General features: G+C 44.9%; 1 protein-coding gene across 3 annotated transcripts in view; it reads left to right on the top strand.

The window, feature by feature from the left end:
- Nucleotides 1-16,037, top strand: part of SCUBE2 (signal peptide, CUB domain and EGF like domain containing 2) — a 66,876-nt gene that overhangs the window by 17,865 nt on the left and 32,974 nt on the right. For 2 of the 3 annotated variants that reach the window (XM_032853430.1, XM_032853433.1), the window contains exons 5-10: nt 1,886-2,011; nt 5,057-5,173; nt 6,021-6,110; nt 11,680-11,796; nt 12,748-12,870; nt 15,317-15,433. In XM_032853430.1, the coding sequence (XP_032709321.1) occupies nt 1,886-2,011; nt 5,057-5,173; nt 6,021-6,110; nt 11,680-11,796; nt 12,748-12,870; nt 15,317-15,433 (690 nt within the window). The remainder of the gene's footprint in view (nt 1-1,885; nt 2,012-5,056; nt 5,174-6,020; nt 6,111-11,679; nt 11,797-12,747; nt 12,871-15,316; nt 15,434-16,037) is intronic. The other variant, XM_032853432.1, reaches the window with a different exon arrangement.

Below are 16,037 nucleotides of genomic sequence, written 5' to 3'. Positions count from 1 at the left end.
GGAATGACATCTGTTTGTATTAAAACGGCTATTCCAGTTAAGCACAGATCAACAGCTCTGTGGTAAGAATTGGAGAGAAGTGACTTTTGACTTAATTAGAACCACTTGGCTAAGGTTTCAGTGACACAATACAGAACAGTGTAGGATCCTGGAGAAGTTGAATGAAAACTTCTTGTACTCATGTTTATTTTATTTTATTTTTTAAAGATTGTATTTATTTATTTGACAGAGAGAGAGAGAGAAAGATCACAAGTAGGCAGAGAGGCAGGCAGAGAGAGAAGGGGAAGCAGGCTCCCCGCTGAGCAGAGAGCCCAATGTGGGGCTCGATCCCAGGACCCTGAGGTCATGACTTGCACTGAAGGCAAAGGCTTAACCCATTGAGCCACCCATGCACCCCTTGTACTCATGTTTAAAACAGCATTACTACTTCCCACATTAGAGAGTGTCTTGTTAGCTGAGAACCAAAAAACCTACTCTGAAAGATGTTCTTTGCACAGATACAAAGAAGTATCAGATGGGCGTGTAGTCAGTAACACAGTTCGAACGGAGCAGAGGTCTTGAGAATACTGTTGGGCGTGATAATAGTTCCTCCAGAGGGCTGGCAGGTGGCAGGGTCTCAAAGAATAGGTTTTGAGAAGAGGCAGGATTCTGGCAAACTACACAGACGTACACTATGTTATGAAACCCCGTCATTTAAATGCATGTTAAACCAGCTCGGGAAGTTACCCCCCTTCCTTGCACTGTTACCACAAGATTGGACTGCAATGAAAATGAGAGTCTACCTGGAGAGAATTTTACAGTGGCTGTAGAAACCACCTGCGTGCGGGCTCTCTCTGCCCCCTTGCTGGTGTGCTCCAAGCCCGCTATGGAGGGTGGGGTGCAGAGATTAAATGAGAGTGCTCACAGAAGAGAGGCCCCTGGGCCAGTGTTCGTGTGCTGATGCCAAAATACAGTAGTCACAGTCACCTCCAAAGTGTGCATTTGGTTAGGGAAGAGATGAGGGTTGATGTTTTCAGAAAATCATCTTCAAGAGTATGTGAAAATTTCGACCATCTTAATCTATCTGCAGATTTTCTTTTTTCTTTCTTTCTTTCTTTTTTTTTTTTAAATTTTATTTATTTGACAGAGAGATAGTGAGAGAGGAAACACAGCAAGGGGAGTGGGAGAGGGAGAAGCAGGTTTCCTGCAGGGCTTGATCCCAGGACCCTGGGATCATTACCTGAACGGAAGGCAGACGCTCAAGGACGGAGCCACCCAGGCGCCACTATCTGCAGATTTTCTTAGAGAGATTCTCCTTCTTTCTTTGTCTTCTTGGTCAGCATGGGTAACAACCTGACAGGGAGTCTAAGAGCTGGTTCCTGGGGTCTGCAGGTATGGCTCTACAACCACCGGAGAGCCCCTGGTGGGCGCTTTCTTTTCTTTTTTTTTTTTTTAAAGATTTTATTTTTATTTATTTGACAGAGAGAGATCACAGTAGACAGAGGCAGGCAGAGAGAGAGAGAGAGAGGGAAGCAGGCTCCCCACTGAGCAGAGAGCCCGATGCGGGACTCGATCCCAGGATCCTGAGATCATGACCCGAGCCGAAGGCAGCGGCTTAACCCACTGAGCCACCCAGGCGTCCCTGGTGGGCGCTTTCTTTTCCATGTATTAGGAGAGGGCTCTTTCCGCTTTAGGAGACTTGAGACATTGTATCTCTTGGTGACAGAGGAAATTTGTCATGTCTCTGTTAATTGACCTGACTGGATTTTAATGACATGTTCTCTTAAAGTGTGGGGCTGACGGAGACCCAGGTTGTCAGGTCCCACCGTCCAGCCCTTGGCAGTGCCCCTGGGGCTGCGGACTGTATGCACAGTCTGGTCACTGGCTGCATGCTGCTGTTTTGCAGAGGGTCTGAGCTGCATGAATCAGAATCACGGCTGTAGTCACATCTGCAAGGAGGCCCCGAGGGGCAGCGTCGCCTGTGAGTGCCGGCCAGGCTTCGAGCTGGCCAAGAACCAGAGAGACTGTGTCTGTAAGTACAGCCTAGCACATGCCTGTGCTGGGATCCAGCCTGCCCCAGACGTTGTCTTGTGCAGCCCAGTGTCAGAAACACCACCTCATGGCACAGTGGTCACGTCAGGGAAGGTGGCTGTCACGGGATACTCACCTCCACTGAGGACTAAGTTCGCTGCACCAGGGGTAGTCTCCCCTAGGGAAGGGAGGAAGGAAGATGATGCTTTTTAAGGAAACCAATCAGAAGGAAATAAAATCCAGAAGGACCGTGAATGCTGGGGCCGGTCTCCCTGTTCCCACAGAATAAAATCAGATGTGGTCATCTGGCAACTCCAGCTCTTTGCTACCTGGTCCTGCTTCTTTTTTTTTTTTAAGATTTTATTTATTTATTTGACAGAGATCACAAGAAGACAGAGAGGCAGGCAAAGAGAGAGGAGGAAGTAGGCTCCCCACTGAACAGAGAGCCTTATTCGGGGCTTGATCCCAGGACCCCAGGATCATGACCTGAGCCGAAGGCAGAGGCTTTAACCTACGGAGCCACCTAGGTACCTCCTGGTCCTGCTTCTTGTACAAGCCACATCTGCCTCCTTTCCCCAATACCCAGCCTCTGCCTGTCAGAGAACAGCCCGTGTCCCTTCGTACCTCCAAGCCTTCTCCAAGCACTCCTCCAGATCTGGCTTGGTGAATTCTCACTCAACTTTTAATATTCTGCTTAACTTCTAATAGTGACAAGCAGAATAGTGACTTTTAAAAAAAGATTTTATTAATTTATTTGACACAGAGGGAGGGGGGAGAGAGAGAACACAGCAGGGGGTGTGGCAAGGAGAGGGAGAACAGGCTTCCCGCTGAGCAGAGAGTCCCAAGTGGGGCTTGATCCCAGAACCCTGGAATCATGACCTGAGCTGAAGACAGATGCTTAACCAATTGAGCCATTCAGGTGCCCAGAGATTAACTACTATTGAGAGCACATTTACTACGTGTAAAGGCTTGTCCAAAGATGCACCAATTCCACTGACTTCTTAATATCACCACCCTATTGAGCTAAGTATTATTATCCTCATTTTTAGTAGAGAAAATTGTGGAGAAGGTAAAGCAACAACGTCGCATAGGGAGCATGTGCCCAGTCAGGATTGAGATGTGGGTCCTCCTAGCTCTACAGCTGGCGCACCTTGATAACTGTCCCCGGAAGCCTGCCCTGACCAGCTGGGCAGCCACTTTGTATTTTGGCTCTCACAACACTGTTGGTTCCTCAATGATAACACATGACACATGTGCTGAATTGTGCATTTATGTGTCTGTCCCCCCAACTGCGAACACCCCCAGTCAGGGACCTCCTCTTATTTTTGCCCCTCAGTCGTTCCCCAGTGCCCAGCACAGGATGTTTACTAAATGAATGAATGGTGTCCACAGTCTGGACACAGATGCCCCATGATGATGAAACACAAGGATGAAACTCCAACTGGTCATAGGAAACAACCAGCCATTAAAGGTGTTCCTAAACCACTATTTGTGCCAGACGAAACATGGACGGTTTTCCTTTAGCAAGTCTTCCCGAAGCCATGGACCTTCTATAATTCCCCTGCAGTTTGCTAGGGATGGTTGTTTACAGCGAGTCGACCTTAGTGGTTAAGAGAGGAGGAGGTTGTTTCTCTGGTGAAGGACTTCTCTCCAGTTTCCACCACAAAGCAGAGTGTGCAGCCCTGAAACTGTCAAACCAGGGCTGGTACCACCACCACAGCCACCACCTGGGGCCCCTAAAAGTAAGGCTGTCCCTGAGGGCTTCCAGTGGGCTGAGCAAAGTGGAAACTGCCTTCCTCGCTCCTGGTCTCTTCTCAAGGAGGACCTGGGTCTCCAGATGAGGTTCTCTTCTGGAGTGAGACTCTGGGCATTTCAGTCTTTCAGGGACCAGTAGAATACCTGGAATTAATTAATTAATTAATTAAAATTTTTATTTGTCAGAGAATGCACAAGAACACAAGCAGGGAGAATGGCAGGCAGAGGGAGAAGCAGGCTCCTTGCTAAGCAGGAAGCCCAACATGGGACTCGATCCCAGGACCCTGGGATCACGACCTGAGCCGAAGGCAGGTGCTTAACCCATTGAGCCACCCAGATGTCCCAATACCTGGAATTTAAAATTTAAAATATTGAGGTCACTTCTCACATAATATTATAATCACATTTGGGGAAAGAACAAAAAGAAAAAAAAGTTGCAGAACTGTACCACATAACCAGCTGTTTCACTTTGTTTTGCTCTTCCTTCCTGCCCCTTCACTTTTTTCATATTCCTATTTAGTTGATCTCATGTGTACACAGTGTTTACCTCACTATGATCTCAGAAGAGTTTCTTTCTAACATCACAAATATGTATTTAGTTTTTTTCTTTAACTGGAAAAGTTGCAAATGCCTGTGTAAGTATTCAAAGAAAACATATTCTTCCCTCTCCCATTTTTCCTACTAGAGGTAACCACTGTTTACTTTTATGAATACATAGTTTTGAGTTGGTTTTTTTTTTTTTGGCTGATCATCAATGAATTCATACACAGTCTTCATAATTCTTGGGTAATGTTGCATTAATTGTGTGTGGAGTCATCATTTCCTCTGAATATCCTCCCTTCTAACTAATCTAGATAGAATCAGATGAGAGAAATCTTAACATATATGTACAAATGAACATTATCCGTTTCTTCCAGCCATAAAGTGCTATAACATTTTCTATAGGCCCAGTATAGCTGCATTAATATGCAAAATTCTCCTGATAGACCAAAGCAGTAGTCTAGAATCCTTTGTATAATTCCTCTTGAAAAATGAAAGGGGAATGACTTCCTATCCCCATCTTCCTGTGTAATTGCTCAAAACCGTCTTTTGGGATTTCCTGGATTCGTACTCTATCTACATAGATAGCGGCAGGCTCTTTCTGAGTCAGAGTTACTTGTTTATGCACCATGTCTAGCACATACGAGGTGCTCAGATGCTTACTGAATGATTATCAGAGACCTTCTGAAACAAAAGCAGCCCCAGCTGTGGAAAATGCATGGCCCAACATGTTGATTCCTTTTCATCTCAGTGACCTGTAACCATGGAAATGGTGGGTGCCAGCACTCATGCGAGGACACTGCTGAAGGCCCCGAGTGTAGCTGCCATCCACAGTACAAGATGCATGCAGATGGGAGGAGCTGCCTCGGTGAGTGAGCCCGATACTTGCTAAGGGTCTGCCCACCAATAACCCTAACCATAACCCTAACAATAACCTCTAACCTCTAACCCCTAACCTTAACCCCTAACCCCTAAACTTAACCTTAACCCCTAATCCTCTAGCCTCTAGCCCCCTAACCCCCTAACCCCTAACCCTGCCCCTGACTGTGACTGGTGTTTAGCACCAGGTTCAGGGTGCTTCTGGTCTATTTGCCTCCAAACAGGTCCTGTGCTACCTTACACGTGACAGTGGGAGTAAGTGGTCTAGTCCTCAGAGGGGGTCTCTCTCTCTCTTCCTGTGCCACCTCGGAAAGCCCTTTCTCTCCTAGATGAGTGAGGGGGCTCCTGAAGATGATATTCTGAGGACTGGGACATTGCATCCTAAGGGCCAGGGCGATGTGAAGTTAAAGCTAGCCATTTGTGATGACTCAGTGACCGTTATGGTGAGCAGAAGGCAGGGTTGCGTATTTCTGTCAGGATGCCAATCCTGTACTTCGTGGCATGTCTTTCGCTGGCTCCATTTAGAGGTTCCCAGGCCCAAGATTCTTTTTGTCCTGGACTAAGGGCATTGGAGGGAATCTGAAGCTTGCATTCCCTGGTATCTCTGGTCACTGCCATATGCTTCAAAAATCTTTTCCAACATTAAGTAAGGCTCTGTGGCCATGTAACCGGCCTTGTTCCCCACAGAGCCTCATTACAACACATTATTACTGAGTGAACAGAGTCGCGTATCCTCCATTGTTCTCATGTCTGGGGTTTCAGCAGAAGTGGTTGTGCAGGGGTGAGTCATCTGACTCATTCACTCTGCGAACTGTGCTCTTTGGTGTCTCTTACAGAGCAAGAAGACTCTGCTCCGGAGGGGACAGAGAGCAATGCCACGTTGTTGGTGGACGGCGACAAGCGGGTGAAGCGGCGGCTGCTTATGGGTAGGTGCCTCCCCCACCCTTACCTGGCCACTGTTGTCGACCCTCTCCCTCCCTCATTTAGTACCTCAGGCCTGCACTTGGGGCCCATACCCCCTCAGACCAGCTGGACCAGGGTCAGCAGCTCCTGTCAAGCCAGGTGTGTCTGCTCTTCCCCCACGGCTGTCACTCAGTCCCCATCCAAGGACCCGGCAATTGTGGGAAGGGCACCAGAATGGCCTGGTTAGGGTCCCAGCACTGCCCCCATCTGGCGAAAGGTCCTGAGCCTGTGTCTTGGGTCTTTCAACTGGGATCATAAAACCTACCTCTTAGGGTTCTCAGCAAGCTCAGTGAGGATGATAAGGTGCGGAAATGCCCAGAGTCCAATGCCTGGGACTTCATAGGTGGTCAGCGAATGTCGGCTCCAGTTCTGAGCGGCTGTGACCAGGGAGGCACTTTGGGCCATCCCTGGCTCAACATGGCCATGTGTCTGGGGTTTTTGTCAGCAAAGTCCTTGTCTCTCTGACTTCAGCCCGTGTTGCTGGCAAAAGAGATGAATTCAGAAGAGTGGCACTTGGCAGTGGGGTGTGGGAAAGTCTGCCGGCAGAGCTGGAGACGGGAGCAGAAGTAGAGGCCGTGGCTGTGGGGGCGGCCGTCAGATCCCTGGGCATGTTCTTATTTTGGAGAAAGCTTGGCTTGACCAGAACAAAGCTGACTTTTTGATAGCTTCTAGATTTAACAGGTAATATATTGAGCAGCCACTGGTTACGGGGCATGTGACATTTCTGAGCTCTTTTCTGCCCTCTTAAAGTTATTTTTAATTGTGTTAATTCAAAATACTACATATGAATAATATTAAAAAAATCCCTTAAGGACCTAATTAGTGCTATTAAGCTTGTAATGAAACATCATTTCCTTGCTTCAGAACTTCCGTTTCCCTCATCCCATTTGCCAGAGGTTGCAATTTCCATTTCTCCCAGTTGTTTCTTCTTCTCACTCCCCTTCCCCCATATTTCTGAAGAGTGAATACAATTATTTCTCTTTTTCTTGTTTTATTATATTATACACTTATTTCCTGATATGACAGTTTTGGATGTTAGCTGGGACTACTTACTCCAGAGCACACCGAGTTTTAGCTCTCTTCTGCCCCCTCCCCCAATGCACGCGCTCTCCCTCTCCCACACCTTTACTGTAGTTCTATCACTATTGAAATCAACATTGCATATTTATATCATCGTGGCTATGAGTATCTAAATGTGAGTCACCCCCACCATGTAGTGTGCTGTGATTTATTATTGTCTTTGTTTGCCTAGGTTTCTAAGTACCTCTTACCAGTTCTTTTGCAAATCTTGAGCAGAGTTCTAAAACCCTTTCAATGTGTTCAAATACAGCAATCAACTTATTAATTCCATTTCTTAAAAAGTGTTTTCTGGGGGCACCTGGGTGGCTCAGTCAGTTAAGCGTCTGCCTTTGGCTCAGGTCATGATCTCAGGGTCCTGGGATCAAGCCCCTCACTGGGCTCCCTCCTCAGCAGGGAGCCTGCTTCTCCCCCTGCCCCTACCCCCTGCTCATGCTCTCTCTCACTGTGTTTTGTGCATTCTCAAATAAATAAAATCTTTTTTTTTTTTTTTTTTTCTGAGTGTTCCTCTGTTCTTGAGGGGCCTGACCCCGGGGCTGGCTGCACACCTCTCATCTCAGTCTTCCAGCTAGCTCCAGCCTGGGAATCCCCTTCACCTTGCTCCCGTGTCTGTGGACCCCATGTCTTCCCTGCTATTAGTTCATGTGGGTAGGTATAGGTTGTTAAAAACCTCCCATGCCTGGAAATGCCTTTTACTCTATTTTTATTGAGCATTTGGCTCAGTATAGAATTCAGAGTTGTGAGTAGTGAGTGCTCTACTGTTTTTAAGGATTTAGTGTTGTTTCAAGAAGTCTGAAGTCCTTTTTATTCTTGATCCTTTGAATGGAACCCATGAAAGTTTCTCTCTGGTTGTTTTCAGGGTTTTCTCCTTGTCCTTGGTGGTCTGAAATTTCACAATAACGACCCTCATGATTGGACTTTTCCCACCTGTTATGCCGAATGCCTTTCCAATATGGACAGTTGAGCACCCTGGTTCTGAGAAAGTTCCTTACATTTTTTTCTTTGATAATTTTCTTTAAAAAAAATAATTAATTAATTAATTAATTAAATTTGACAGAGAGAAAGAGGGAGTGAGAGCAGGAACACAAGCAGTGGGAGTGAGAGAGAGAGAACCAGTCTTCTTGTGGAACTGGGAGCCCGACATGGGCCTCGATCCCAGGACGCTGGGATCATGACCCGAGCCAAAGGCAGACGCTTAAAGACTGAGCCACCCAGATGCCCCTCTTTGATAAATTTTCTTCACTACATATTCCCTATTCTTTATCTCTGAAACTTCTGTCAGTTGGCTGTTTTAACTCCACTAATTTTTCTTCTCTTAACTTTAATTTTTATTCTACTTCCTAGGAGATTTTTCATCTTCTTTCTTCTAACCCTCTACAGGATCCTTTTGAAATTTCTGCTTTCATATCTTAATTTTTTAAAAATGTTACTTAAGTCTTCTGTTGGAGGCACCTATTCATATTTCATGAATGGTTTCCTTAGCTCTCTGGGGAAATTAGTCATGAAATTTTTAAAACTTTTCTCTTGTTTCTTGTATTGTCTTTGTTTCTTCCAAGTTCCCTTTTCCCTATTCATTTGATTGGGTGTGTTTATTTAATATTAAAGGCCTTCCTGGAGGCACCTGGGTGGCTCAGTGGGTTGAGGCTTCTGCCTTTGGCTTGGGTCGTGGTCCCAGGGTCTTGGGATTGAGCCCCACATCGGGCTCTCTGCTCAGAAGGGAGCCTGCTTCCTCCTCTCTTTCTGCCTGCCTCTCTGCCTACTTGTGATCTCCGTTTGTCAAATAAATAAATAAAATCTTTAATTTAAAAAAAAAAGGCCTTCCTGAAATGTCTGGTGATTCTAGGCTGACTCTTCATATTTAATAGTGAAATACTAAAAAGTTAACTGAGTGTTCTACCAGCCAATAGGCTTTAAACTTGGATGACTAGGCAGTGACTTGGCCATTTCATTTGCAGACCCTGAAATGCCAGAGTCTAAATGTCTTTTCACTTGGCCAGGCCAGTTTAGGTGGAGAGGAATCCTTCAGTCTCCTGCCGAGGGGACATAGACTTAACCACCAGTGATTCTGGAGCTGGGGAGGTGGGGGTAGTGGGGGGCTTTGAGATCTCTCTTTTCAGGGTACAGACTTTCACCTGACAGTGTTCCTCCTCCCTCCTGCTCTTCCTGGTATCCTCGAGTCTAGTGCTTCTCTGGTCCCACTTCTTCAGAAGATTAATTTCTCTGCTGTGGCCCAAATAGGGAAGGGGTAGTCACTTGGCTGTGGAATTTAGGAGGGGATCTGAGGGTTTATCCATTTGTTATATAGACATATAATCAATCTTCCTATTTTTAACTTCTTCCTCACCTCTGCCTCTAGGGTAAGTTAGCAACTCCAATTCCTGGGCCTTTCTGGGGTTCTGTGGCTCACCTGAGCTTACCATTTGTTGGTAGCCCCTCTGCAGACTGCTAGGGGTTAGCTTTCTGCTTTGTCCATTACTGTCCCTCCTTGACATGCCATTTCCAGAATATTTGACGTTTTTCATCTATTGTCTTTGCTTCCATTTTCTTCGTCGTTAGGGATTTGTACTTTTATTTAATTTTTTCAAAGATTTTATTTATTTATTTGACAGAGATATAGAGCACAAGTAGGCAGACAGGCAGGCAGAGGCAGAGAGAGAAGCAGGCTCCCTGCTGAGCAAGGACCACCACCCCCCATGGGGTTCGAGATCCCAGGACCCTGAGATCATGACCCGAGACGAAGGCAGAGGCTTAAGTGACTGAGCCACCCAGGCGTGCCGGATTTGTACTTTTAATTTTAAACATTTTAATTTTAGTACAGTTAACATACAGTGTTATATTAGTTTCACGTGTATAATATAGTGATTCAGCACTTCTATATATGACCCAGTACTCAACACAAGAGCCTACCTTAATCCCCATCACCTATTTTACCCATCCTCCCTCCCAACCTCCCCTCTGGTGACCATCACTTTGTTCTCTGTAGTTAAGAGTCTGTTTCTTGGCTTCTCTCCCTCTTTTTTTCCTTTGCTTATTTGTTTTGTTTCTTAAATTCCACACAATGAGTGAAAGCATATGGTATTTTTCTTTCTCTGACTTATTTCACTTAGCATAATACTCTCTAGCTTCATCTGTGTCACTGCAAACTGCAAGAGTTCATTCTTTTTTATGGCTGAGTAATATTCCTGTGTGTGTGTGTGTGTGTGTGTGTGTGTGTACACACATACTACCTCTTCTTCATCCATTCATCAATCAGTGGACACTTGGGCTGTTTCCATACTTTGGCTATTGTATATCGTGCTGCTATAAACATTGGGGAGCAGTGCATATATCCCTTTGAATTAGTGTTTTCATATTTTGGGGGCATTTACCCAGTAGTGCGATTGCTGGATCATAGGGTAGTTCTATTTTTAACATTTTGGGGACCTCCATACTGTTTTCCACAGTGGCTATACCAGTTCTTAAGGATTTATACTTTAGGGGCACCTGGGTGGCTCAGTGGGTTAGGCCTCTGCCTTCGGCTCAGGTCATGGTCCCAGGGTCCTGGGATCAAGCCCCAAATCAGTTTCTCTGCTCGGCAGGGACCCGCTTCTCCCTCTCTCTCTGCCTGCCTCTCTGCCTACTTGTGATTTCTCTCCAATAAATAAATAAAATCTTTAAAAAAAAAAAAAGGATTTATACTTTAAAAAGTCTATTTACTCATGTTAGGTTTTGAGAGGAAACCTATTCTGTCTGGCATATTTAATTAGAACTAAGCTTTCCCTCCAAGGCTTTACATTGATGTAGCTATGGAAGTAAAGTCAGTAAGTAAAACTAGAAGGACATTTGCTCATTGTTTCTCTTCTCTATAGATGCGACTTACGAACTGTGGCTGATTTTTCATGTACTTCTGACCATTCTTTCTCCTTTCAGGGAAAGGTAAATCCCTAATCTGAGTTGACTGACAGCTGCAAGGATGAAGTCATTGTTCTATAGCAAGGGAATGGTTGGAGTAGGCGAAGCTTGCCCTCTCTTGCTTTGTCCATTACTTATTTTGAAGGGAGAGGGTTCCGGATTAAGGAGGGACCATCTTCCTTTGCCCTGTTCTGCATTCGCATCTAGCTTTCCAGATGTGGCCACACTGCGCGGGTCAGTGGCTACGGATCAGTAGGAACACGTAGTAGCTTCCGATTTGCCAGTGGAGGGGGGAAAGGCTCAGCAGGCTGGAGACACATTTTTAACCTTCTATCAAGCTTCTTTGGGAGATGTCGCTCATTTAGGTGGGTGAGAGGAGCTACACCGGCTCTCCGTTTATCTCACCTGCAGGTGGTAGAGACTTGGGCTACAACTGTGAGTGCCCCACAGTGCTTCTTGGCTTCTGTGAACTTTGTCAAGCATTAATCCTGCAGTCTTATCCTCTCTCCCAGCTGCATCAGGGCTCCTTTAGCAAGCTAACTGTCTTTCTTACCCCCTTGTCAGAAACGTGTGCTGTCAACAATGGAGGCTGTGATCGCACCTGTAAGGATACTTCGACAGGTGTTCATTGCAGTTGTCCCGTGGGATTCACACTCCAATTGGATGGGAAGACCTGTAAAGGTAACCTGTGCTTCTCCAAGCTGCTAATGTGTGGGGAAAAAGGCAGCTTGTCCCCTCCATACCTCCAGAGAGACTCCAGGAAGCTTATGATTAATTTCGGTGGAAGCTTTTATTCCCTGGGCTAGTGGAAGATTATAATTGAGTAAGCTTAATTAGAGCCAACTTAATTACACTAACTGTTGAGAAGGTCAGCTTCTGTGAACATCAGATAACCCAGGCAGCGGCCTTATTAGAAAAAAGGCAGAAGTTCAAGAAAACATTCATTTGCAGGTGATAATATCACATCTCATAAATAACAGCCTAGAGATTATTATAGAAATAACAGCCAAGATTTTTATCCAGAGAACTTAATGAATAGCTGTACAATTAACTTTTACTGATGAATAGAGACCTCAATGACCTGCTAGTATTTCACGGGCAAGAGTACAAAGTCTTAGTTCTTTAACATGATACAAAGCAGATAACTAGTTACCAGATGAAACTGAGAGAAGATAGGATTAATTTGAGTATCAGGAATCACTTAAAAGCTTTGAGGCTACTTGATCATCATATAATTTGCCCAAACAAATGTCCTAATTCCTTATAACTTTAATCAATAAACTGGAATGGAAAGTATACCGAAGGGAGCCCCCTTATCTTGAGAGAGCCGTGCAAGGATGAGAATATAATAGGACATTACCATTCTTTTCCCATAACTTGTTTCCTTAATGCTAGCCAAGGGTAGCAAAAGTCAGAATTCTTGAGGGGCTGAGGTACTTGCCTTTCCCAGTTGGTTCAGCCAAACAAGAAAACATGTATAAGATTGAAAACATGAGCAAACACCCTTTCATGCTTTCACGGGTCTGTTTCTGCAGCAGAGAGGAACGAAGCACGCACACAGTAGCACGTCAGGGATTTGGAGAAAGGCAGGCCCATTTCACTCTCTGATTTGCCCATGCTTGCCTGTTACAGATATTGATGAGTGCCAGAGCCGCAATGGAGGCTGCGATCATTTCTGCAAAAACACCGTGGGCAGTTTTGACTGCAGCTGCAAAAAGGGATTTAAATTATTAACAGATGAAAAGTCTTGCCAAGGTATGTGCTGAAACGTAGCTGGGCTATGCAGTGCCCACTGTTGGAGCCGAGAAGACGAAACCCCACGCTGGCAGAGACTGGCTCCTTGGGCTGCTGGACGGAGTCATTAATCCAGCCTCCGGCCCATGCTTCACTTATTTCATCTGTTGGTAGAATAAAAACACTGATGTAGCTCACAAGTGTATTTTGGACATTAAGCTGTTAATGATTAGAGAACACCTCAAAGCATCCATCTGGTGTGATTACAGCAGAGCTCGCTGCCAGAAATGGCATGGATCACAGAGCGTAAACAGGTTTGCATTAGGGTGTTGAGATTATGAATAATTTCTCTCTTCTAAATTTTCCTTTAGTTTTGTGGATTTTATGACAAAACTTGGTGGCTAAAATATGTAGGTTCTGTTAACATACCTTACTTTTTCCTAGCGTAAAGTTGGGGTCAACCCATAACCAAGGTCATGTACCGGTTGGTCTCTTCCTGATAGCCCTTATTTTAATGACCAACCAGCCTTTGGGGCCTGGGGAGAGGGACTGAATGGAGGCAATGCTGGAGGTCTTCGGGCAGTGTTACAGACCTCCTTTTAGATGCATTGCTCCCACACAAGGGGTGTCAAGGAAACATCTTTGGGGAGCAGTTGTTGTTACTGATAACTCTTTGCGGTGGTGGTAACTCTTTGGTGTGTTGGATGCGAGGCGTGATTGATATTTTCAGATGAACACCTTTTATGCCCCAGGGATATACAGGAAGCTGCTCTCAGGAAAGATGTGCTGTCATGTAGTCTTGTTCCATTTCTGGGAATAAGTACAGCCTAAATTATTTTGTTAGAAATCCCAGAGTTAAAATCAGAAAATAATATTTACTCTCACTTCAAGTAATAAAAATGTAACATTACCCTTTTTTTTAATCTTATGGTGTGTGAATTAGGTTTCTCTGTTCTTTTTTTTTTCTTTCTCTTAATAAATAATTTTTCAGGCAGTTCAAGTATAGCCCCGTTTAAATTCAACAAGTTCATTCTAGATGACTATTGCATGGCTTTCTCTCATTGTACTTGGAAAGCAAATTTGATGTTCCACATAATGTTTCAGAATGTATAGAGCCAGAAATACTGTTTAAGCTGTGTAAACATATTAAAAAGAAATTAGAAAAGTGATCTCATTATTTTTGGCAAAGCAACAGCCCGTCATTTGCAGCCAAAGCCGGCTACTGAACAAGTCCACTTTCTCAACAACTGGCTGATGTTAATAGCAGAATTCATAGAGTAACATCAATTACTAGGAAAGAAATGGACTTTTTCTTATTTTTCACTGATTGGTCTTGGTAGAATGAATATTTTCACAAAACAGATTTACTGAAGAAACTGCCAGGATTTCTGGGAAAAGCTAGTGATGAAGAGGTTTTGTAAGAATTTGCCCTTTTTAATTTCATTTCTTCATCCCTCCAGTTCCTTCCAAATGTTTGTTTTTTATTAACATAGTTTCTTATGGCACATTTGATGTTGAAAAAGAGATCTAGCACTGGGATAGTTGGCTTCCACGGAGTTCTGCACTAGTCCTGGTTTATCCATTTGGAGATGCAAGTCGTAACTCTGTTAAAACCCTCCAAAGAGTTGAGGAAGTGAAGCACTGAAATTCTAGTCTATAGGAAAGATGTGAGGACCAGACCAGGGGAGAAGAGATGATTAGACTGACAAAGGCAGCCTCCTAAGCTAGTTTCCAGGACCCCGGCGGGAGCCAGCGATGCCTCCACCTTGGACCAGGACAGGAGGGGCTCCGTGGGACTGAACCATGGCAGAAGAACAAAGCCAAGGGATTGGCCAACAGAGAATTTTCCCTTCTCACAGGATCCAGTTTGGAGCTTAATAACCAAATTTTAGTGTCTGTGATAGAAAATCACTGAGGATGTTAGTGTTCATGCATTCTTTCAGTGCAGAGGACATTAAAACCCACTTGGCCTCTTGGGGCCCAAAGGCTAATTCTGGAAAGATAAGAACCAGATTTATTTCCAACCCCAACTGTTTTCTCCTTTCCATTTGCTATAGCTCATATAATCAGTACTGTTGCTTTACCAATAGTGATGTAACAACAGTAATGCATGGGTTAGCTTATCATTTGCAAACCCTTTTAAGGAATGCTATCTCATTTAGCTTCATTTAAATATTTTAAATTACTCAGCCCTGCAGATAAGCATGGGATAGAGAGAGACCAACTGAGCTTAAAGGCAACTGCAATTTACAACAGAATTTAGAAATAAGGATTCTGATTGTGAGTAAACTTACTGTAGGCTGCTTAACATTTTCTGTAACACAAGCAAGCAGGAGAACTGATGGACACTTTTTAAATTCTGTTTACATTGTTTTTCTTGTTGGTCAGTGAGTGGAGTTATAGACCTGTTCTTTGTACTCACCCCTCAGCGTTGGTTTCAGCTCCCCTCTCCCTTTGACAATTACAGATGTGGATGAATGCTCTTTGGATAGGACCTGTGACCACAGCTGCCTCAACCACCCCGGAACATTCACATGTGCTTGCAACAAAGGGTACACCCTCTATGGCTTCACCCACTGTGGAGGTGAGCAGAAGGCCCCTCTAGAGGCAGGGGACGTTGGTCCTGCAGGGGAGACGGGCCTACCTTCCACAGTTTCCCCAGGTCCCGGTCAAGTTTCCCATATTGGGGAATGAGTGGGACATTTTAGTACGGCAGTAGTGAGTTCATCGACTCAAGGGAAGCATCTGTTAAGGGCTTAAAAACATTGATCCCTTTAACATGTTACATTACGGAGCAGAGAGAAGAACTGAGCTAATCAACTGCGAACTCTTTATTGACTTTATTGATGTAGTATATTCAGACCGTGGGAGGCTCTCTCAGGAGCTGATACCCTGTCTGTTGGAACTTCCCCGTGAATCATAAAGTCACAGTCCTTAGACTTGGCAGGGCATCAACCATTTCCACAGCCTTGCTGTGCCCAGGAACCAGCTGAGAAGCATGTTTCAAGATCTGAGCTGATCTTTGAGCTGGAAGTGGACCATCGACTCCATCTGTCTGTGCTGTGCCCATGTAGCCCTGTGTTCTGATGTCATCTGTCCTGATTCTCATGTAGACTATGGCATAAATCAGATTTGACCTCAAATGACTCCCACCCTGCCCCCCCATGATCATCAGGTTCATTCAACAA

This window comes from Lontra canadensis, unplaced genomic scaffold (genome assembly GCF_010015895.1).
Source record: "Lontra canadensis isolate GAN:19392208 unplaced genomic scaffold, GSC_riverotter_1.0 scaffold7, whole genome shotgun sequence".
Classification (NCBI taxonomy): domain Eukaryota; kingdom Metazoa; phylum Chordata; class Mammalia; order Carnivora; family Mustelidae; genus Lontra; species Lontra canadensis.
The sequence above is the reverse complement of the archived record's forward strand: the minus strand, read 5'-3'. Positions and strand labels throughout refer to the sequence as shown.